General features: G+C 36.3%; 1 protein-coding gene across 4 annotated transcripts in view; it reads right to left on the reverse strand.

Annotated features, from left to right (window-relative positions):
- The window catches only part of LOC118530846 (complement factor H-like), an 80,286-nt gene that overhangs the window by 34,463 nt on the left and 26,138 nt on the right, over nt 1–19,685 (reverse strand). For all 4 annotated transcript variants that reach the window (XM_078078335.1, XM_078078333.1, XM_078078336.1 and 1 more), the window contains exons 4-5: nt 11,062–11,244; nt 9,253–9,426 (exon numbers count right to left, since the gene is read on the reverse strand). In XM_078078335.1, the coding sequence (XP_077934461.1) occupies nt 9,253–9,426; nt 11,062–11,244 (357 nt within the window). The remainder of the gene's footprint in view (nt 1–9,252; nt 9,427–11,061; nt 11,245–19,685) is intronic.

The raw sequence follows: 19,685 nt of genomic DNA on the forward strand, positions 1-19,685 counted from the left end.
AGTGGCTAAGCGGGGGGTGGAACCCTCATGGGACAGTGTGGTCTCAGGACCCTCGGGGTCACAGAAAGACCAGGGGTGCCTGAGTGTGGCAGAGCTCCCAGGTATCGGAGCAGGCTGCAGAGACGGAGCCGAGGCGCGGGCTCTCAGCTCGGGGTTGCCATAAACCGTGATCCGCGGCACAGTCGGGCCACTGCTCCTCTAGCAGGGACCCAACAAGCGGCAGATCCGGGGAGACCCCCCTTCCTCCCCTGGGAAGAGCTGCACGGGAGCGCACCGCAGGGATCTGCTAGGTTTGGAGACTCCACACCGAGTCAGGTGCCAGAGATAGAAACGCTCGGTCACAGGCCGGGTGAGCACGGAGTGCGGCCGGAGACAGGGGAGATGGGAGTGACTGACTGCTTTTCTCTGAGGGGCTCACTGAGGAGCGGGGCTGAGTTCTCGGCTCCTCTGGGGCGGAGATTGGGAGGCCGCCATTTTCACTCTCATCTTCCAAAGCTGTACGGAAAGCTTGCAGGGAACAAAAGCTCCTAAGCACAAACCCAAGCAGATTACTTAGCCTGGAGCAGGCAAGGGCGGGGCAATTCCACCTCCGGCAAAGACATTTGGGAACCACAGCAACAGGCCCCTCCCCCAGAAGATCAGCAAGAACAGCCAGCCAAGACCAAGTTTACTGATCAATGAGAATGGTAGAACTCCAGCGCTAGGGGAATACTGCACATAGAGTCCATGGCTTTTTTCCCATGATGCTTTAGTCTTTCAAAGTTCATTTTTTTTAACTTTTTTTTTTTGAATTTTTCTTTTTCCCTTTTTCAACCAACATCTTACCAATCCCCCCCCCCTTTTTTTAAGATTTTATTTATTTATTTGAGAGAGAGAGAATGAGAGACAGAGAGCACAAGAGGGAAGAGGGTCAGAGGGAGAAGCAGACCCCCTGCTGAGCAGGGAGCCTGATGCGGGACTTGATCCTGGGACTCTAGGATCATGACCTGAGCCGAAGGCAGTCGCTTAACCAACTGAGCCACCCAGGCCCCTTATCAATCCCTTTTTTAAAAAACATTTTTATTTTTCATTTTTAGAGTCATATTCTATCCCCTCATAGTAGTTACCCTTATTTTTGGCATATATATATAAGTTGTTCTCTTGAAAATTTTGATATAGTTTCTTCTAACAGACCAAAATATATCTTAAATCTCTAGTGTATGGTTTTGTTCTAGTCTCCTGCCTGATCACATTCTCTCCCTTTATTTTTCTCTTTTTTAAAAAATCCTCTTCTTTCTTTTTTCAAACAACTTCTTATCAATTCCTTTTATAAAATTTTTTATAATTTTCATCTTTACAGTCATATTCCATCCCTTCATCATATCAACCCTTATTTTTGTACATATATAAGTTTTTCTTTCTTTAAAATTTTGGGAGGCACTTTCTTCTAAGAGACCAAAATACACCCCAAATCTAGTGTGTGGCACTGATCTATGCACCAGCCTGATCATATTTGATCATATTCTGTTTTTTTTGTTTTGTTCTGTTTTTGTTTGTTCTTATCTTTTTCTTTTTCTTTTTTTTCTTTTCTTTTCTCTTTCTTTCCCTTTCTTTTCCCCCAGCTTCAGGTCTTTTCTGATTTGTTTAGAGTGTATTTTCTGGGGATGTTGTTACCCTGTTAGCATTTTGTTCTCTCATTTCTATTCTCCTCTGGACAAAATGACAAGACAGAAAATATCACCTCAAAAAAAGAACAAGAGGTAGTACCGACTACCAGGGACCTACTCAATACGGACATTAGTACGATGTCGGATCTAGAGCTCAGAATCATCATTTTAAAGATTCTAGCTGGGCTTGAAAAAAGCACAGAGGTTATTAGAGAAACCCTTCCTGGAGAAATAATAGAACTAAAATCTAACCAAGTTGAAATCAAAAAGGCTATTAATGAGGTGCAATAAAAATGGGGGTGCTAACTGCTAGGATAAATGAGGCAGAAGACAGAATCAGTGATATAGAAGACCAAATGATGGAAAATCAAGAAGCTGAGAAAAAGAGAGATAAACAACTACTGGATCACGAGTGCAGAATTCGAGAGATAAACGATACCATAAGATGAAACAGCATTAGAATAATTGGGATCCCAGAAGAAGAAGAAAGAGAGAGAGGGGCGGAAGGTATATTGGAGCAAATTATAGCAGAGAACTTCCCTAATTTGGGGAAGGAAACAGGCATCAAAATCCAGGAGGCACAGAGAACCCCTCTCAAAATCAGTAAAAATAGGTCAACACCCTGACATCTAATAGTAAAACTTACGAGTCTCAGAGACAAAGAGAAAATCCTGAAAGCAGCTCGGGAGAAGAGATCTGTAACCTACAATGGTAGAAACATTAGATTGGCAACAGACCTATCCACAGAGACCTGGCAGGCCAGAAAGGACTGGCATGATATATTCAGAGCACTAAATGAGAAAAACATGCAGCCAAGAATACTATATCCAGCTAGGCTGTCATTGAAAATAGAAGGAGAGATAAAAAGCTTCCAGGACAAACAAAAACTAAAGGAATTTGCAAACACGAAACCAGCCCTACAAGAAATCTTGAAAGGGGTCCTCTAAGCAAAGAGAGAGCCTAAAAGCAACATAGACCAGAAAGGAACACAGACAATATACAGTAACAGTCACCTTGCAGGCAATACAATGGCACTAAATTCATATCTTTCAATAGTTACCCTGAATGTAAATGGGCTAAATGCCCCAATCAAAAGACACAGGCTATCAGATTGGATTAAAAAACAAGACCCATCGATTTGCTGTCTGCCAGAGACTCATTTTAGACCCAAAGACACCCCCAGATTGAAAGTGAGTGGGTGGAAAACCATTTACCATGCTAATGGACACCCAAAGAAAGCTGGCGTGGCAATCCTTAGATCAGACAAATTAGATTTTAAACCAAAGACTGTAATAAGAGATGAGGAAGGACACTATATCCTACTTAAAGGGTCTATCCAACAAGAAGATCTAACAATTGTAAGTATCTATGCCCCTAACATGGGAGCAGCCAATTATATAAGCCAATTAATAACAAAAGCAAAGAAACACATTGACAACAATACAATAATAGTGGGGGACTTTAACACCCCTCTCACTGAAATGGACAGATCATCTAAGCAAAAGATCAACAAGGAAATGAAGACTTTATATGACACACTGGACCAAATGGACTTCACAGATATAGTCAGAACATTCCATCCCAAAGCAACAGAATACACACTCTTCTCTAGTGCCCATGGAACATTCTCCAGAACAGATCACATCCTAGGTCACAAATCAGGTCTCAGCTGGTACCAAAAGATTGAGATCATTCCCTGCCTATTTTCAGACCACAGTGCTTTGAAACTAGAAGTCAATCACAAGAGGAAAGTTGGAAAGAACTCAAATACATGGAGGCTAAAGAGCATCCTACTAAAGAATGAATGGGTCAACTAGGAAATTAAAGAAGAATTTAAAAAATTCATGGAAACCAATGAAAATGAAAACACAACTGTTCAAAATCTTTGGGATGCAGCAAAGGCAGTCCTAAGAGGAAAGTATATAGCAATACAAGCCTTTCTCAAGAAACAAGAAAGGTCTCAAGTACACAACCTAAACCTACACCTAAAGGAGCTAGAGAAAGAACAGCAAATAAAGCCTAAACCCAGCAGGAGAAGAGAAATATTTAAGATCAGAGCAGAAATCAATGAAATAGAAACCACAAGAACAGTAGAAGAGATCAATGAAACTAGGAGCTGGTTCTTTGAAACAATTAACAAGATTGATAAACCCCTGTCCAAACTTATCAAAAAGAAAAGAGAAATGACCCAAATCAACAAAATCATGAATGAAAGAGGAGAGATCACAACCAACACCAAAGAAATACAGACAATTATAAGAACATATTATGCGCAATTCTATGCCAGCAAATTAGATAATCTGGAAGAAATGGATGCATTCCTAGAGATGTATCAACTACCAAAACTGAACCAGGAAGAAATAGAAAACCTGAACAGACCTATAACCACTAAGGAAATTGAAGCAGTCATGAAAAATCTCCCAACAAACAAAGCACAGGTTCCGATGGCTTCCCACGGGAATTCTACCAAACATTTAAAGAAGAATTAATATCTATTCTTCTGAAACTGTTCCAAAAAATAGAAATGGAAGGAAAACTTCCAAACTCATTTTATGAGGCCACCATTACCTTGATCCCCAAACCAGACAAAGACCCCATCCAAAAGGAGAATTACAGACCAATATCTTTGATGACCATGGATGCAAAAATTCTCACCAAAATACTAGCCAATAGGATCCAACAGTACATTAAAAGGATTATTCACCATGACCAAGTGGGATTGATCCCTGGGGTGCAAGGTTGGTTCAACATCCACAAATCAATCAACGTGATACAATACATTAACAAAAGAAAGAACAAGAATCATATGATCCTCTTAATAGATGCAGAAAAAGCATTTGACAAAGTACAGCATCCTTTCTTGATCAAAACTCTTCAGAGTATAGGCATAGAGGGTACATACCTCAATATCATAAAAGCCATCTATGAAAAACCTACAGCGAATATCATTCTCAATGGGGAAAAACTGAGAACTTTCCCCCTAAGGTCAGGAACACAGCAGGGATGTCCACTATCACCACTGCTATTCAACATAGTATTAGAAATCCTAGCCACAGCAATCAGAAAACAAAAAGAAATAAAAAGCAACCAAATTGGCAAAGAAGAAGTCAAACTCTCACTCTTTGCAGATGATATGGTACTTTATGTGGAAAACCCAAAAGACTCCACCCCAAATTCCTAGAACTCATCCAGGAATTCAGTAAAGTGGCAGGATATAAAATCAATGCACAGAAATCAGTGGCATTCCTATATACCAACAGCAAGACAGAAGAAAGAGAAATTAAGGATTCAATCCCATTTACAATTGCACCCAAAACCATAAGATACCTAGGAACAAATCTAACCAAAGAGGCAAAGAATCTGTACTCAGAAAACTATAAAATACTCATGAAAGAAATTGAGGAAGACACAAAGAAATGGAAAAACATTCCATGCTCATGGATTGGAAGAACAAATATTGTGAAGATGTCAATGCTACCTAGAGCAATCTACACATTCAATGCAATCCCCATCAAAATACCATTCACTTTTTTCAAAGAAATGGAACAAATAATCCTAAAATTTGTATGGAACCAGGAAAGACCCCAAATAGCCAGAGGAATGTTGAAAAAGAAAAGCAAAGCTGGCGGCATTACAATTCCGGACTTCCAGCTCTATTACAAAGCTGTCATCATCAAGACTGTATGGTACTGGCACAAAAACAGACACATAGATCAATGGAACAGAATAGAGAGCCCAGAAATGGACCCTCAACTCTATGGTCAACTAATCTTTGACAAAGCAGGAAAGAATGTCCACTGGAAAAAAGACAGTCTCTTCAACAAATGGTGTTGGGAAAATTGACAGCCACATGCAGAAGAATGAAACTGGACCATTTCCTTACACCACACACAAAAATAGACTCCAAATGGTTGAAAGACCTAAATATGAGACAGGAGTCCATCAAAATCCTAACGGAGAACACAGGCAGCAACCTCTTCGACCTCAGCCACAGCAACTTCTTCCTAGAAACATCGCCAAAGGCAAGGGAAGCAAGGGCAAAAATGAACTATTGGGACTTCATCAAGATAAAAAGCTTTTGCACAGCAAAAGAAACAGTCAACAAAACCAAAAGACAACCGACAGAATGGGAGAAGATATTTGCAAATGACATATCAGATAAAGGGCTAGTATCCAAAATCTCTAAAGAACTTATCAAACTCAACACCCAAAGAACAAAGAATCCAATCAAGAAATGGGCAGAAGACATGAACAGACATTTTTCCAAAGAAAGATCGCTTGGCATCAGGGAAATCCAAATCAAAACTTCAATGAGATACCACCTCACACCAGTCAGAATGGCTAAAATTAACAAGTCAGGAAACGACAGATGTTGACGGGTTGCGGAGAAAGGGGAACCGTCCTACACTTTTGGTGGGAATGCAAGCTGGTGCAGCCACTCTGGAAAACAGTATGTGGGTTCCTCAAAAAGTTGAAAATAGAGCTACCACACGATCCAGCAATTGCACTACTGGGTATTTACCCCAAAGATACAAATGTAGGGATCTGAAGGGGTACATGCACTCCGATGTTTATAGCAGCAATGTCCACAATAGCCAAACTATGGAAAGAGCCAAGATGTCCATCGACAGATGAATGGATAAAGATGTGGTATATATATACAATGGAATATTATGCAGCCATCAAAAGGAATGAGATCTTGCCATTTGCAACAACATGGATGGAACTGGAGGGTGTTCTGCTGAGTGAAATAAGTCAATCAGGGAAAGACATGTATCATATGACCTCACTGATATGAGGAATTCTTAATCTCAGGAAACAAACTGAGGGTTGCTGGAGTTGGCAGTGGGGTGGGAGGGATGGGGTGGCTGGGTGATAGACACTGGGGAGGGTATGTGCTATGGTGAGCGCTGTGAATTGTGCAAGACTGTTGGATCACAGATCTGTACCTCTGAAACAAATAATGCAATATATATTAAGAAAAAAACAAAAAAGAAGATACCAGGAGGGCAAGAATGAAGGGGGGGAATCGGAGGGTGAGAAGAACCATGAGAGACGATGGACTCTGAAAAACAAACTGAGGGTTCTAGAGGGGAGGGGGGTGGGAGGATGGGTTAGCCCGGTGATGGTATTAAAGAGGGCACGTTCTGCATGGAGCACTGGGTGTTATGCACAAAAAATGAATCATGGAACACTACATCAAAAACTAATGATGTAATGTATGGTGATTAACATAACAATAAAAAAGTGATGCTACAATTTTAAAATTGCACTCAAATAAGAATTGGTATTTTTGTTTAATGTAAATATAATTGGAGAACCAGAACACACACAAGGCATTTCTAATGTTTAAAGTAACTATTAAAATTGCTTAATTCATAGTATATCATATTAATTATATTAGTAAAGAAATCAAACTGAATCATAAACTGAAACATGAAACAAAATAAAGAAATATGTTCAAGGCCACATAACTAGGCTTATTCTAGTCGTCCTGAATATTTATATAATATACAACTATCTATTCTTATTGAACCTATAATTTATACCTTCTATTAATAAATTATTGATTATTCTGATTCAAATTAGGAATATGTAAAATTATCCCTTCAAATTTGCCAAGTTTGTGATATTTGTGACATTCCTAAATATTATAAAAAATGCATTTTTCTTATTTGGAACCCTCCTATCTTGCTAATAAATTTATAAAATTAAAAACTGGAATTTAAATATTAGAATCATACTAAAACAAAAAACAAATCCTTTGACATATTAGAGCATTTGTAATTATTAAAACATTTTGCAGATGAAGAAGAGTGAACAAAGCTTCAAATAAGCTTGGTTGTTGCCCTAAGATACATGTTTAATCAATGATGGAACTGGAATTTTATAAATGATAGAATTGACCAGGCTGACTCCACAGGATTCACTTATACTTCCTTATTCTTTAATCATTTTCTTCTCTCCACACTATGAGAAGTCATTCCAAAATGTTTTCTTCTTCCTGTTGTCTGGGTCCTCCTTTTTTCTATCTACTTTGCCACCTATTTCTCTTCTGCCCGACACCTAAACATTGGAATGTTTCAGGGCTCAATCTTGAGCTCCCTTCTCTTTCTATTCTGTATTCTTAACCAATTTGATATCATCATTTATTGGGTGATAATTCCAAATATATATCTCTGATATATATATTTAACTCTGTAGTTTACATATCCAATTTTGATTGTCCATGGGCAACTCAACCATAATGTGCTCAAGTCAAAAGTTGTGATGTTCCTCCCAAAGTGCTCTTTCTTCTGTCAGCACCACCTTACAAAAAGGCATTGCCATTTACCTGCTTGCTTATGAAAAAAAATTTAAAACAAGCATGTGAATCCCTTGATTATTACTCTCTCTTGCATCCAATATTTAGTAAACATCAGCTATGTTTTCTACCAACAAACTAGATCTCTAATCTGTTCTGCTTTGCATCTCGTCAGCCATCACCCTATCCCAATCCCCACACTTACTCACCGTGCATAAGCTCCTGAATCTTCTCTTCTCCACCACAAGCACAACATATGAAAAAAAAACTTTTCAAAAAATCTAGATACAGTTATATTCTTTCTTTCCTTAAGACTTCTTTATGTCTTTTTATCAATCATAAAATTAATCTAAATGCTGACACGCCTTGAAAAAACCTGAATAATCCTTTCTTTGCCTCTTATCCAGCATCAGTTCATAAAATTCTCCCACATCTTTTTTTTTTTTAAAGATTTTATTTATTTATTTATCTGAGAGAGAATGGGAGACAGAGAGCATGAGGGGGGGAGGGTCAGAGGGAGAAAGACCCCCCGCTGAGTGGGGAGCCCGATGTGGGACTCGATCCCCGGACTCCAGAATCATGACCTGAGCCGAAGGCAGTTGCTTAACCAACTGAGCCACCCAGGCGCCCCAAATTCTCCCACACCTTGAGTAGAATCCGCTCACCCTGATATTTCTCAAATATTGTTTTGTTGTCAAAGTTTTGCACATACTGTTCCCTTGGCGTGGAACGCTAAATCCACTCAAGTTTCCCACAGATTCAAGTCCTACTCCTCTTCCTGGAAAATAGTGGATTCCCAAACGTGAAAGAGATTCATGTAATAATAGTCCACAGAACTTGTCAGAGTCAGAAAAGAAAGAGCTTTTGGGATCTGAAGAAATTAACACTCAAGGTAGAAGGTGTAAAAGCAGAAACTCAGGAGCAAAATAGCTGAGGAAATTGTAAGAAACGTTAATTTTGGTTTTCTTACACCATACACTAAAAGAACCCCGTTTTAAATAATATGAAAGCCTGCATTTAGAGTAACAAGCACAATTACACTTTATTTACAAATCTATCATGTATATGGCCCATAGGAAACATTAATGTACTGTGTACATTAGATAGATAGAGTATTGTCTTTGGGCTTTAAAACACCCTGTTCTCCCAGTTTACATTAAATCAAGAGACACCTGATTTTAGTCATTATTTCTTAAAAATGACTTTAAATAATGCAAATTTGTTCAAAATGGAATATTTTAAACACATTTTATTAATTTTGTCAATCCTGAAAAAAAGAATACCTGATAAAACGGCACTTACCATAACATATTGGTTCAGGAGACCAACCATCGTTATCACACACTATGGAACCTGTGCGCCCATCTCTGCTTTCAAATCCATCATGGCATTCATAGTCCAACTTGTCATTGAGTTTAAACCATGTGCCATGGCTTTTGATTCTGGCATTCTCCAATACTGGCACGTCACAAGATTCTAACGCATAATACAATCGAAGGTTTCACTTCTAATATTATTTAATGGACAATGTAATTAAGTCTCATCCCAAGGAGGTAAAAAAAGCTTTATCAATTAGTATGTACTAATAAATTATGTATCATATTAAAAGAATCTAAGAATACCAATGATAAATCATTGTCTAGAAAAAGTTACTCAAAATGAAAAAATATGTTTCTACACAGTGTTTCTCTTATCACTTAAATACTGTGAAAAATTTATTCTAAGAACACTTTTTTCAATCAATTATACTTATGTGTTTATCCCGTGCTTGTAATCAAATAGGCCATTACAGATGTATCATACTTTTTTTAGCAAAGCTGGATAGCATTTTGTGAATTAAGATGACATACTCATTAGCAGTGTGACAAATGGGCCAGATTAGTTGAATAAGATTAGTTTCCAACAATGCAAGTAAAGTTTTAAACATTCTATAAAAATCTACAACATAATAATTTCTAAAGCTCATATCCTGATTTTTTTACCCAAATATATTCCTAATGGCTGTGTATTCTTTTCAACTTACCAAGATTGAACACAGAGATAACTCTATTGTTTATAATTTGTTATAAGGAAGTAAAGTGTTAAAAGTCTCAATTTTTGCTAACACTATACTAGAATGATGTTAATAAAGGTTTAAATAATTCATCTCAAATGTTATACTGTGTTATGTAGCCAGCTACCTTAAAGCTTTAAAAAAGAAAACAAAACTAACTAGTGAAAAAAGAGACAGACATGTTCTCTTCTATAATAAGAGTGTTTTAATGGATAACTGATTACAATTTAGTATAAAATGAGTTCGATATGGGAACAACTTTTATCATTTTTTTCCTGTGGCTGGTGCCCATAGTAAGCATGGAAATTGAAAAAAATAAGGAAGTGAAAACGGTAGAAATGGATATTCAAATATTCACTTTACTTAAAGTGATGCTAAATATCAGTTCAAAATATCAGTGTGTAGCTTTGGAGTATAAGATAAACTGAACAAACTGTTCTTAGAAAATCTTCATAAATACCTAGGGACAGGGAAATCTTTCAACACAGCTGCATTTGGTACCGCCTAGAAGCATTTCTGTCTCCATTAATTAGATGTTTATGAAGATTTCCTAAGGCAGAGGATTTGTTAGAAGTGGACCTACCCTGGATTATCAAACATGTAAATTCTACAGGTTAAATTAAAATTATGCGCTATGGACCCAGATCTTGACTTAAAAACATAACTTTTATGTCTAGGAAAAAAGACTGACATAAAAGTTTAATCACCTAAAAAACAGGTACATAGGCACAAAGATGTCAGCCAAAAATAAATGAGTTTATAGGAGAATACACATAAGTCTCCCTATCTAGTTTCCAAATCACAAAATGTTTTATTTTATTTAATTAATTAATTAAATCACAGGATGTTTTAAAGTGGAAGAAAACTTGAACTGAAAGATAGACTGATATTCCACCCTACAAGTGATTAATCTTAATAGTAAAAAAAATTATATATTTTTTCATTTATCTTTTCAAATGGGAACCACCTCAGCCCCTCCCCCCAGAAAAGATTTAAGTTAAAATAAACTTTTGCACAACGATCATGAGGAAAATGAATATGAACATAAAATTACTCACTAATACATGAGGGTTGAGGTGACCATCCACTTTGCAGACATGTAATTGATCCTGAAGTTTTACCATCTGGTGTTACATATCCTGGTTTACACTGATATTGTGTTTCTTTATTCAAGGGATATGCAAATTCAGATTCAGAAAAAAATCCATTTTCGATTGTTATATCTGATTTTAAACATCTTTCTGAAAGGGAGACAGTATAAGGAAAAGATAAGCGTGTAAATAAGCATTTTTATAAAGACTCAAATAATATAACAATATAAAAAATAAGGAGTCATTTATAAATGAAAACCCAGAAAATCCAAGTCACCCAAATTCTTGTGACAGAGAAAATAAGCTATGAGTTTCCAAAGATATTAAGTCAGGATAGTTCATTAAAATTTTTTTTTTGGAATGAAGAAGCAAAATTTAGAATGCTCAGAATCCCTTCTTGGAAATTATTAGAAATTTGTTTGTCTAATGGATCTGGAATCCTACAGCATGCCAGAACGATACTGGCAATGGATCCTTTCCAGGCACTTGTTTTAAATATTGTGTACTCAGGATCTCTTTAGCAACCCCAGCATTCAGTTAACTAATTGGGTTATCTCAGATCAGGCGATGATCTCAGAGAGTTTGCTACCATAGCTACCACAGCTCTGAGAATTTGACATGTCTGTCATCATAACTGGGTGTTTAAAACCATATGGATACATGGAGTTCGATGGATCTGACACAGATCAACACATTACATTCATTTATCTTCTAAGACCAAAATGATGATCCTCAAATTATGTATAACTTAACTTGAAACAATAAAGAAGACTCTGTCAGTTACCAGGTCTCTTCACAAAATTCAGCTTTATTTATTGACTAGCCCATGGATAAAGAAGAAATCAAAGGAGAAAACATGAAATATATATTTTTTCATAATTGGTAATTTTATTCCTTCACTTGGGGCACCTAGTAGACTGCACATGGGATACTTGGAATATTAAACACTCAGGATATGGAATTAAAGTATATAATCTTTAAAAGAAAAAAAAGACATTAAAGCAGCGCCTGGGTGGCTCAGTCGGTTGAGCATCTGACTTTTGTTCTCAGCTCAGGTCTCGATCTCAGGGCTGCGAGTTCAAGCCTGGTGTTGGGCTCCACACTGGGTATGGAGCTTACTTAAAAAATAAAAAAATAAATAAATAAAAAGATATTAAGTCTTTTGAATTAATGATAAAAAACATTTTAAATAAAATTTTGTGAGATGATACTAAAGTAGTGCTGAGAGGGAAATTTTACCATTATATAGATATAATAGAAAAGAATACGGGCGCCTGGGTGGCTCAGTCGTTAAGTGTCTGCCTTTAGCTCAGGTCATGATCCCGGGGTCCTGGGATCGAGCCCTGCATCGGGCTCCCTGCTCCATGGGAAGCCTGCTTCTCCCTCTCCCATTCTCCCTGCTTGTGTTCCTGCTCTCGCCGTGTCTCTCTCTGTCAAATAAATAAATAAAACCTTAAAAAAAAAAAAGAAAGAATAGACTATATATCACCTCACTGTTTTGCTTTAAGAAATTAGAAAAAGAAAACCCAACATGGGCATAAACTTGAAAAATAGACTGTTGTTAGTGAGATGGTGGAATAGGATGTTTTATTATTCTCTATTTGATTTATTTCTGTTCTAATCTTTATTATTTCCTCCCTTCTAACTTCGGGCTTGGTCTGTTTTTCTAGTTCCTTGAGGTAAAAAGTTAGGTTGTTTATATAAGATCTTCTATTTTAATGTAGGCATTTGTCACTGAAAACTTCCCTCTTCCCACTGCTTTTGCAGCTTCTATAAATTTTGTTACATTGTGTTTTTGTTTTCATTTGTCTCAAGATATTTTTAAAAATTCTCTTGCGCTTTCTTCTTTGACCCAATTGTTTGAGAGTGTGCTGTTTTCTTTCCATGTATTTGTGAATTTTCCCATTCTTTTTGCTGTTACTGATTTCTAGTTTTACTCCATTGTGGTTGAGAAAGATACTGTATAGAATCTTTCATGTGCAGTCGAGGAGAATGTACACTGTTGGGTGGAAAATTCTGTATATATCTATTAGGTCCATTTTGTTTATATTGTTGTTCAAATCTAGAGCTTCTTTCCTGAATTTCTGTCTGGGTGTTCTATCCATTATTCAAAGTGGGGTAATGAAGTCTCCTAATATTATTGTATTGCTGTCAATTTCTCCTCTTTAGATCTGTCAATATTTGCTTTATATATTTAGGAGTTCCAATGTTGGATCCACGTATGTTGAAAATTGCTACATCTTCCTGTTGAATTGACTCTTTTATTATTATATAATGACCTTCTTTGTCTCCAGAGACAGTTTTAGACATAAAGTCCATTTCTTTTTCTGATAGAAGTATAGCCACTCCAACATTCTTTGGTTGCCATTCACATGGAATATCTTTTTCCATTCCTTCACTTTTAGCCTATTGTGTCTTTAAACCTAAAGTGAGTTCTTGTTTTTTACCTATTCAGGTACTGTATTCCTTTTAATAGGCTTAATCCATCTACATTTAAAGGGATTATTGATAGGTGAACACTCACTATTCACATTTGGCTAATTGTCTTCTGTTTTGCAATTGTTTTTCAATCTCTTCCACTTTTGATGACTTTCTTTGCTATTTGATTATGTTTTACAGTTACTTATTTTGATTTTTATCTCATCTTTTGTATGTCTATTATAGGTTTTCCTTCCTACTTTATTGAAGTATAATTGATAAAATTGTATATATAAAGTGTACAATGAGATGACTTGGTACACATACACATTTGGAAATGATTTTCAAAATCGCATTAATCACCTCACATACTTTTTTTTTGTAGCTGGAATGCTTACGATCTACTCTCTCCGCAAACTTGAGCTATACAATACATTATTACTAACTGCAGTCATCATGCTGTACATTAGATCTTCAGAATTATTCATCTTATAGCCTTGGACCAGCATCTCCTCATTCCCCCCACCTCTGTCTGCAAGCCCCTGATAATTACCATTCTACTCTCTGCTTCTATGAATTTGACCTTTTCTTTTTTTCTTTTTTGACTTTATATACAAGTTTAATCATGAAGCGTTTGTCTAACTCTGGCTTATTATGTTTAACATAATGTCCTCTAGGTTCGACAATGTTGTAAATAGCAAGATTTTCTTTTTTCTCATGGTTGGATAATATTCCATTATATATAGATATAATCTCACATCTTCCTTATCCATTAATGGACACTTAGGTTGTTTCTATATGTTGGTTATTGGGAATAAAGCTACAATGAACAGGAGGGTGCAGATATTTCTTCAAGATACTGATTTCATTTCCTTCAGATATATACCCAGAAATGGGATTGCTGTATAATATGGTAGTTCTATTAAATTTTTGAGGAACTTGCATATTGTTTTCCATAGGCCTATAACAAATTACATTCCCACCCTAAGCATACAAGAGTTTCCTTTTTCCACATTCTCACCAACACTTGTTATCTCTTGTCTTTTTGATAAAGGCCATTTTAACAGGTATGAGGTGATAGTTCATTGTGGTTTTGATTTGCATATGCCTGATGATTAGTGATTTTGAGTACCAATTGGCCATTTGCATGTATTCTTCAGAAAAATGTCTATTCAGATCTTTGCCCATTTTTAATTGGATTGGATTTTTTTTGCTATTGAGTTGTATAAGTTGTGATATATATCACAACTTATAGTGCATCAGATCTATGGTTTGCAAATATTTTCTCCCATTCCATAGGTTGCCTTTTCATTTTGTTGATTTGTTGAGTAGAAGCTTTTTCATTTGATATAGTTTTGTTTACTTCAGCTTTTGCTGTCTGTGTTTTGATGTCATATCCAAAAAATATCATCGCCAAGACCAATGTCAAGAAGATATTTTCCTATGTATCTTCTAGGACTTCTAGAGTTTAAAGTCATATTTAAGTCATCTAGAGTTAATTTTCATCAGTGGTTTAATATTGTGGTTTCATTTTTTTTGCTTGTGCTGAAGACGCTACTTTCTTCATGTGTATACTTGGCACCATTATCTAATTTTAATTAAGGATATATGTGTGACTTTATTTCTGGCTCCCAATTTTATTCCATTGATCTGCCAATATGATATTATTTTCATTTTAATCACTTTATAATATAGCTGAAATCAGAAAGCATGATGCCTTCAGCTTTGCTCTTCTTTCTCAAGATTGCTTTGGCTCTTTGGGAGTCTTTGTGGTTCCATGTAAATTTTAGCATTGTTTATTCTACTTCTGTGAAAAATACCAGTGCTATCTTGACAGGAATTGTATCTATTGATCGCTTTGGGTAGTATGCACATTTTAACAATATTAATTCTTCCAATCCATGTATATACATTATCTTTCCATTTATTTATATCTTCTTCAATTTATTTTATCATTGTCTTACTGTTTTTAGGATACAAGCCTTTCATCTCCTTAGATAGATTTATTCCTAGGTATCTTATTATTTTTGATGCTATTGTAAATGGTATTGTTTTTTAAATTTCTCTTTCTGATAGTTCATTATTCATTACACAACAGATTTTTGTGTATTGATATTGTATCCTGCAACTTTACTGACTTCATTTATTAATTCTAACAGGTTTGTGTGTGTGTGTGTGTGTGTGTGTGTGTGTGTGGAGTCTTAGGGTTTTCTCTATATATGTCATCTACAAACAGAGATAATTTTACTTCTTCATTTGGGTACCTTTTATTTCCTTTTGTTCAACAGTGGTGAAAGTGTGTATCCTTGTCTTTTTCCTGACCTTGAGGAAAAGCTTTCAGCTTTTCACAATTATATATGATGTTAGTTATAGGCTTCTTATTTATGGCCTTTATTATGTTGAGGTATATTTCTTCAACACCTAACTGTTGAGAGTTTTTATCATAAATGGATTGTGAATTGTGTCAAATGCTTTTTCTCTATCTATTGGGATGATTATATGATTTTTAACCTTTGTATTGCTAATGGAGTTTATCACATTACTGATTTGCATCTGTTGAACCATCCTTGAGGCCCATGGATAAACCCAACTTCATTATGGTGTATGAATCTTTTAATATGCTGTTGAATTCAGTTTGCTAATATTTTGTTAAGCATTTCTGATCTATCATTTATCAGTGATACTGGCCTATAAATTTTTTTTTCTTGTAGTGTCCTTGTCTAGCTTTGATCTAATCATGCTGATCTTGTAAAGTGGTATTGGAAGTGTCCCCTGCCCTCAAATTTTTGGAATGGTTTGAGAAGAATTGGTATTAATTCTTCTTTAAATTACAATGAAAACTTCTGGTCCCAGGCTTTTCTTTGTAGAGATATTTTAAATTAATGATTCAGTCCTGTTGCTTGTTATTGATTTGTTCAGATTTTCTATTTCTTAATGATTTTGTTTTGGCAAGTTTTGTATTTCTAGGAATTTATCCATTTCTTCTAGGTTATCCAATTTGTTGGTGTGTAATTGTTTATGCTTGTCTCTTATGAACATTTGTATTTCTGTGGCATCAGTCGAAAGTCTCCACTTTCATTTCTCATTTTGTTTATTTTATCTTCTCTTTTTTCTTAGTTTGTAAGCATTAGGTTTGTCAATTTTGTTTATCTTTCCAAAAAGGTAGGTATTAATTTTGTTGATTTTTTTTGGGTCTTTATTTCACATATTTCTTCTCTGATTTCTGTTATTTCCTTGCTTCTGCTAATTTTAGGCTTAGTTTATTCTTCTTTTTCTAGTTTTTTTGATGTATAAAGTTGGTTGTATATTTGAAATCATTTCTTTTTCTTAGTGTAGGCATTTATCACTATAAACATCTCTCATAGAACTGCTTTTGTATGTGAGGCATTTTTTTTCTCTCTTGCTGTTTTCAAAATTCTCTCTTTGTCTTTGGTTTTAGCTAGTTTTATTGTAAGATGTCTTAGAGAAGATTTCTTTGGGTTGAATCTGTTTGGGGACTTATGAGCTTCTTGATTTTGATAGTCCATATTTCTTCCTAGTTTGATAAATTCTCAGCCATTATTTCTTTAAGTTACTTTCTGCCCCTTTCTCCATCTCTTCTCCTTTTGGGACTTACACAATGCCTAAAATGTTTCCTCTGATAGCCTATAATTCATATGGGCTCTCTCTACTCCTTAAGTCTTATCCTTTGTTCTCCTCTGACTAGAAAATTTCAAATGACCTCTCTACTTCACAGATTCTTTCTTCTGTTTCATAAATCTGCTGTTGATGCTCTTTGTTGTATTTTTCGTTTCATCCATTGTATTCTTCAGTTCCAGAATTTCTGTTTGGTTCCTTTTATGATTTCTATCTCATTGTTTTCCTGATTTCTTTGAATTCTCTTTCTGTGTTTTCTTATAGCTCACGGAGCTTCCTTAAAACTACTGTTTGAATTCTTTATCAGGAAAATCATAGTTCTTCATTATTTGGGGGTAAGTTACTGGAATAATATTGTGTTCTTTCGGTGGTGTCATGTTTCCTTGATTTCTCATGTCCCTTAAAGTCTTGCATTGCTGCCTTCGCCTTTGAAGAAGCTCTCACTTCCTCTAGTCTTTTCTGACTGCTTTGGGAGAGAAATACTTTCTGTCACACCTGTTAGGGATTTTGAGGCTTTTTAAAAGAACTTTTTAATGGATATATCTGCTCCCTATGTTTTGCTACCACTTGGGATGGAATTCTTAGATTGTGTGCCTTCTTTCAATCCTGCAAAGATAGTCAGGGTCCTGACAGCTTCCTGTTTGCTGGACACAATGCTGAATGCTCAGGTATGTGCTTTCTACCATTCCTATGGAGTCAGTTTGGCTTTCTAGGTATGCTCACTAGCCATCTAGAAATTGCTGCATTCACCACCTTTGGGGCATACACAAGGAGCTGGCCAATGGATAGCAGGTGTGCGGAATGTTGGGGGTGCCATTAGGTGAGGAGGATCTGCAGGCAAGTCATCCCCAGTGGTTAGTGGGTACATCAGGGTACTCCCTGATGTAGTCTGCAAAGTGGTTAATAGGATCTTTGTCCCTTGATGAATTGAGCCCTGATTGCTGTGCTCCAAGCTTTCCTCAATCCCTTCAGTCACGAAGATCACCTCAGAATTCTGGATGTGGTGAGAAAGAAATGGGCCTTTTGGTCAGAGACCCACACAGCTGAGGAAGCCAGATGCTAACTCACACACTCTTTCCCCCAGTGGAGAAGTTGCAGGCTGAATGGGTCTCTCTTGGCACTGAACTGTGCCACTTTGTGGAAGGAGTGACTCAGATAATTGAAACTGTTCCTCTCACCCACTTCAATGCACCCACTGTTGGATCTTTTTGCTCTAATGGTGTGCTGAAACTTCTGCTAGATTCCCAGACTCCCAGAAAGATGCTCTTGTCTGTGGGTGATTGTCAAAATTGGTGTTCTTTGACAGGAAGAATAGAAACTTGTATTCTGCCATCTTGCTGGTGTCACTATTTTTTTCTTAGATTGAATGTATGTATGTATGTGTGCATTTAAGTTTTTATTTTAATACCAGTTGGTTAACATACTCATCATGACAAGTGCAATCCTTAATCCCCATCACCTATTTCACCCAACCCCTTTGCCCCCTGCCACCTTTCTCCCCTCTGATAACTATCACATTGTTCTTTACAGTTAGAGTCATTTTTTGCTTCTTGTTTTTTGTTTTTGGTTTGTATCTCTCTCTCTCACTTTCCCCCCTTTACTCATTTGTTTTGTTTCTTAAATTCCACATATGAGTGAGATCATATGGTATTTGTCTTTCTCTGACTTATTTCACTTAACATTATACTCTCTAGCTTCACCCATGTTGTTACAAATGGTAAGATTTCATTCTTTTTTATGGCTGAGTAATATTCCATTTTATACATATACCACCTCTTCTTTATCCATTTGTCAATCAATAGACAGACTGCTTCCGTATCTTGGCTATTCTATATAATGCTTCTATAAACATAGGGGTGCATGGATCCCTTTGAATTAGTGTTTTTGTTCTTTGAGTAAATACCCAGTAGTGTGATTGATGGGTCATACAGAAATTCTATTTTTGACTTTTTGAGGAACCTCCATACTATTCTCCAGAGTGGTTGCACCAGTTTGCATTCCCACCAACAGTGCAAGAGGGTTCTCCTTTCTCCACATCCTTGTCAACGCCTGTTGTTTCCTGTGTTGTTGATTTTAGCCATTCTGACAGGTGTGAGGTGATATCGCACTGTAGTTTTGATTTGCATTTCCCTGATGATAAGTGATAATGAGTATCTTTTCTTATGTCTGTGGGCCATCTGTCTGTCTTCTTTGGAGAAATGTCTGTTCATGTCTTCTGCCCATTTTTAAACTGGATACTTTGGTTTTTGAGTGTTGAGTTTTATAAGTTCTTTATATATTTTGGATACTAACCCCTTACCAGGCATGTCATTTGCAAATGTCTTCTCCCATTCCAAAAGTTGCCTTTTAGTTTTGTTGATTGTTTCCTTTGCTGCCCAGAAGCGTTTTATTTTGAAGTAGTCCCAATAGTTTTTGTTTTGTTTTGTTTTTGCTTTTGTTTCCTTTGTCTCAGGGATCTATCTAGAAAGTTGCTGTGGCTGATGTCAGAGAAGTTACTGCTTGTGCTCTCTTCTAGGATTTTTATGGTTTCAGGTCTC

Source organism: Halichoerus grypus, chromosome 7 (assembly GCF_964656455.1).
Source record: "Halichoerus grypus chromosome 7, mHalGry1.hap1.1, whole genome shotgun sequence".
Taxonomy (NCBI): Eukaryota; Metazoa; Chordata; class Mammalia; order Carnivora; family Phocidae; genus Halichoerus; species Halichoerus grypus.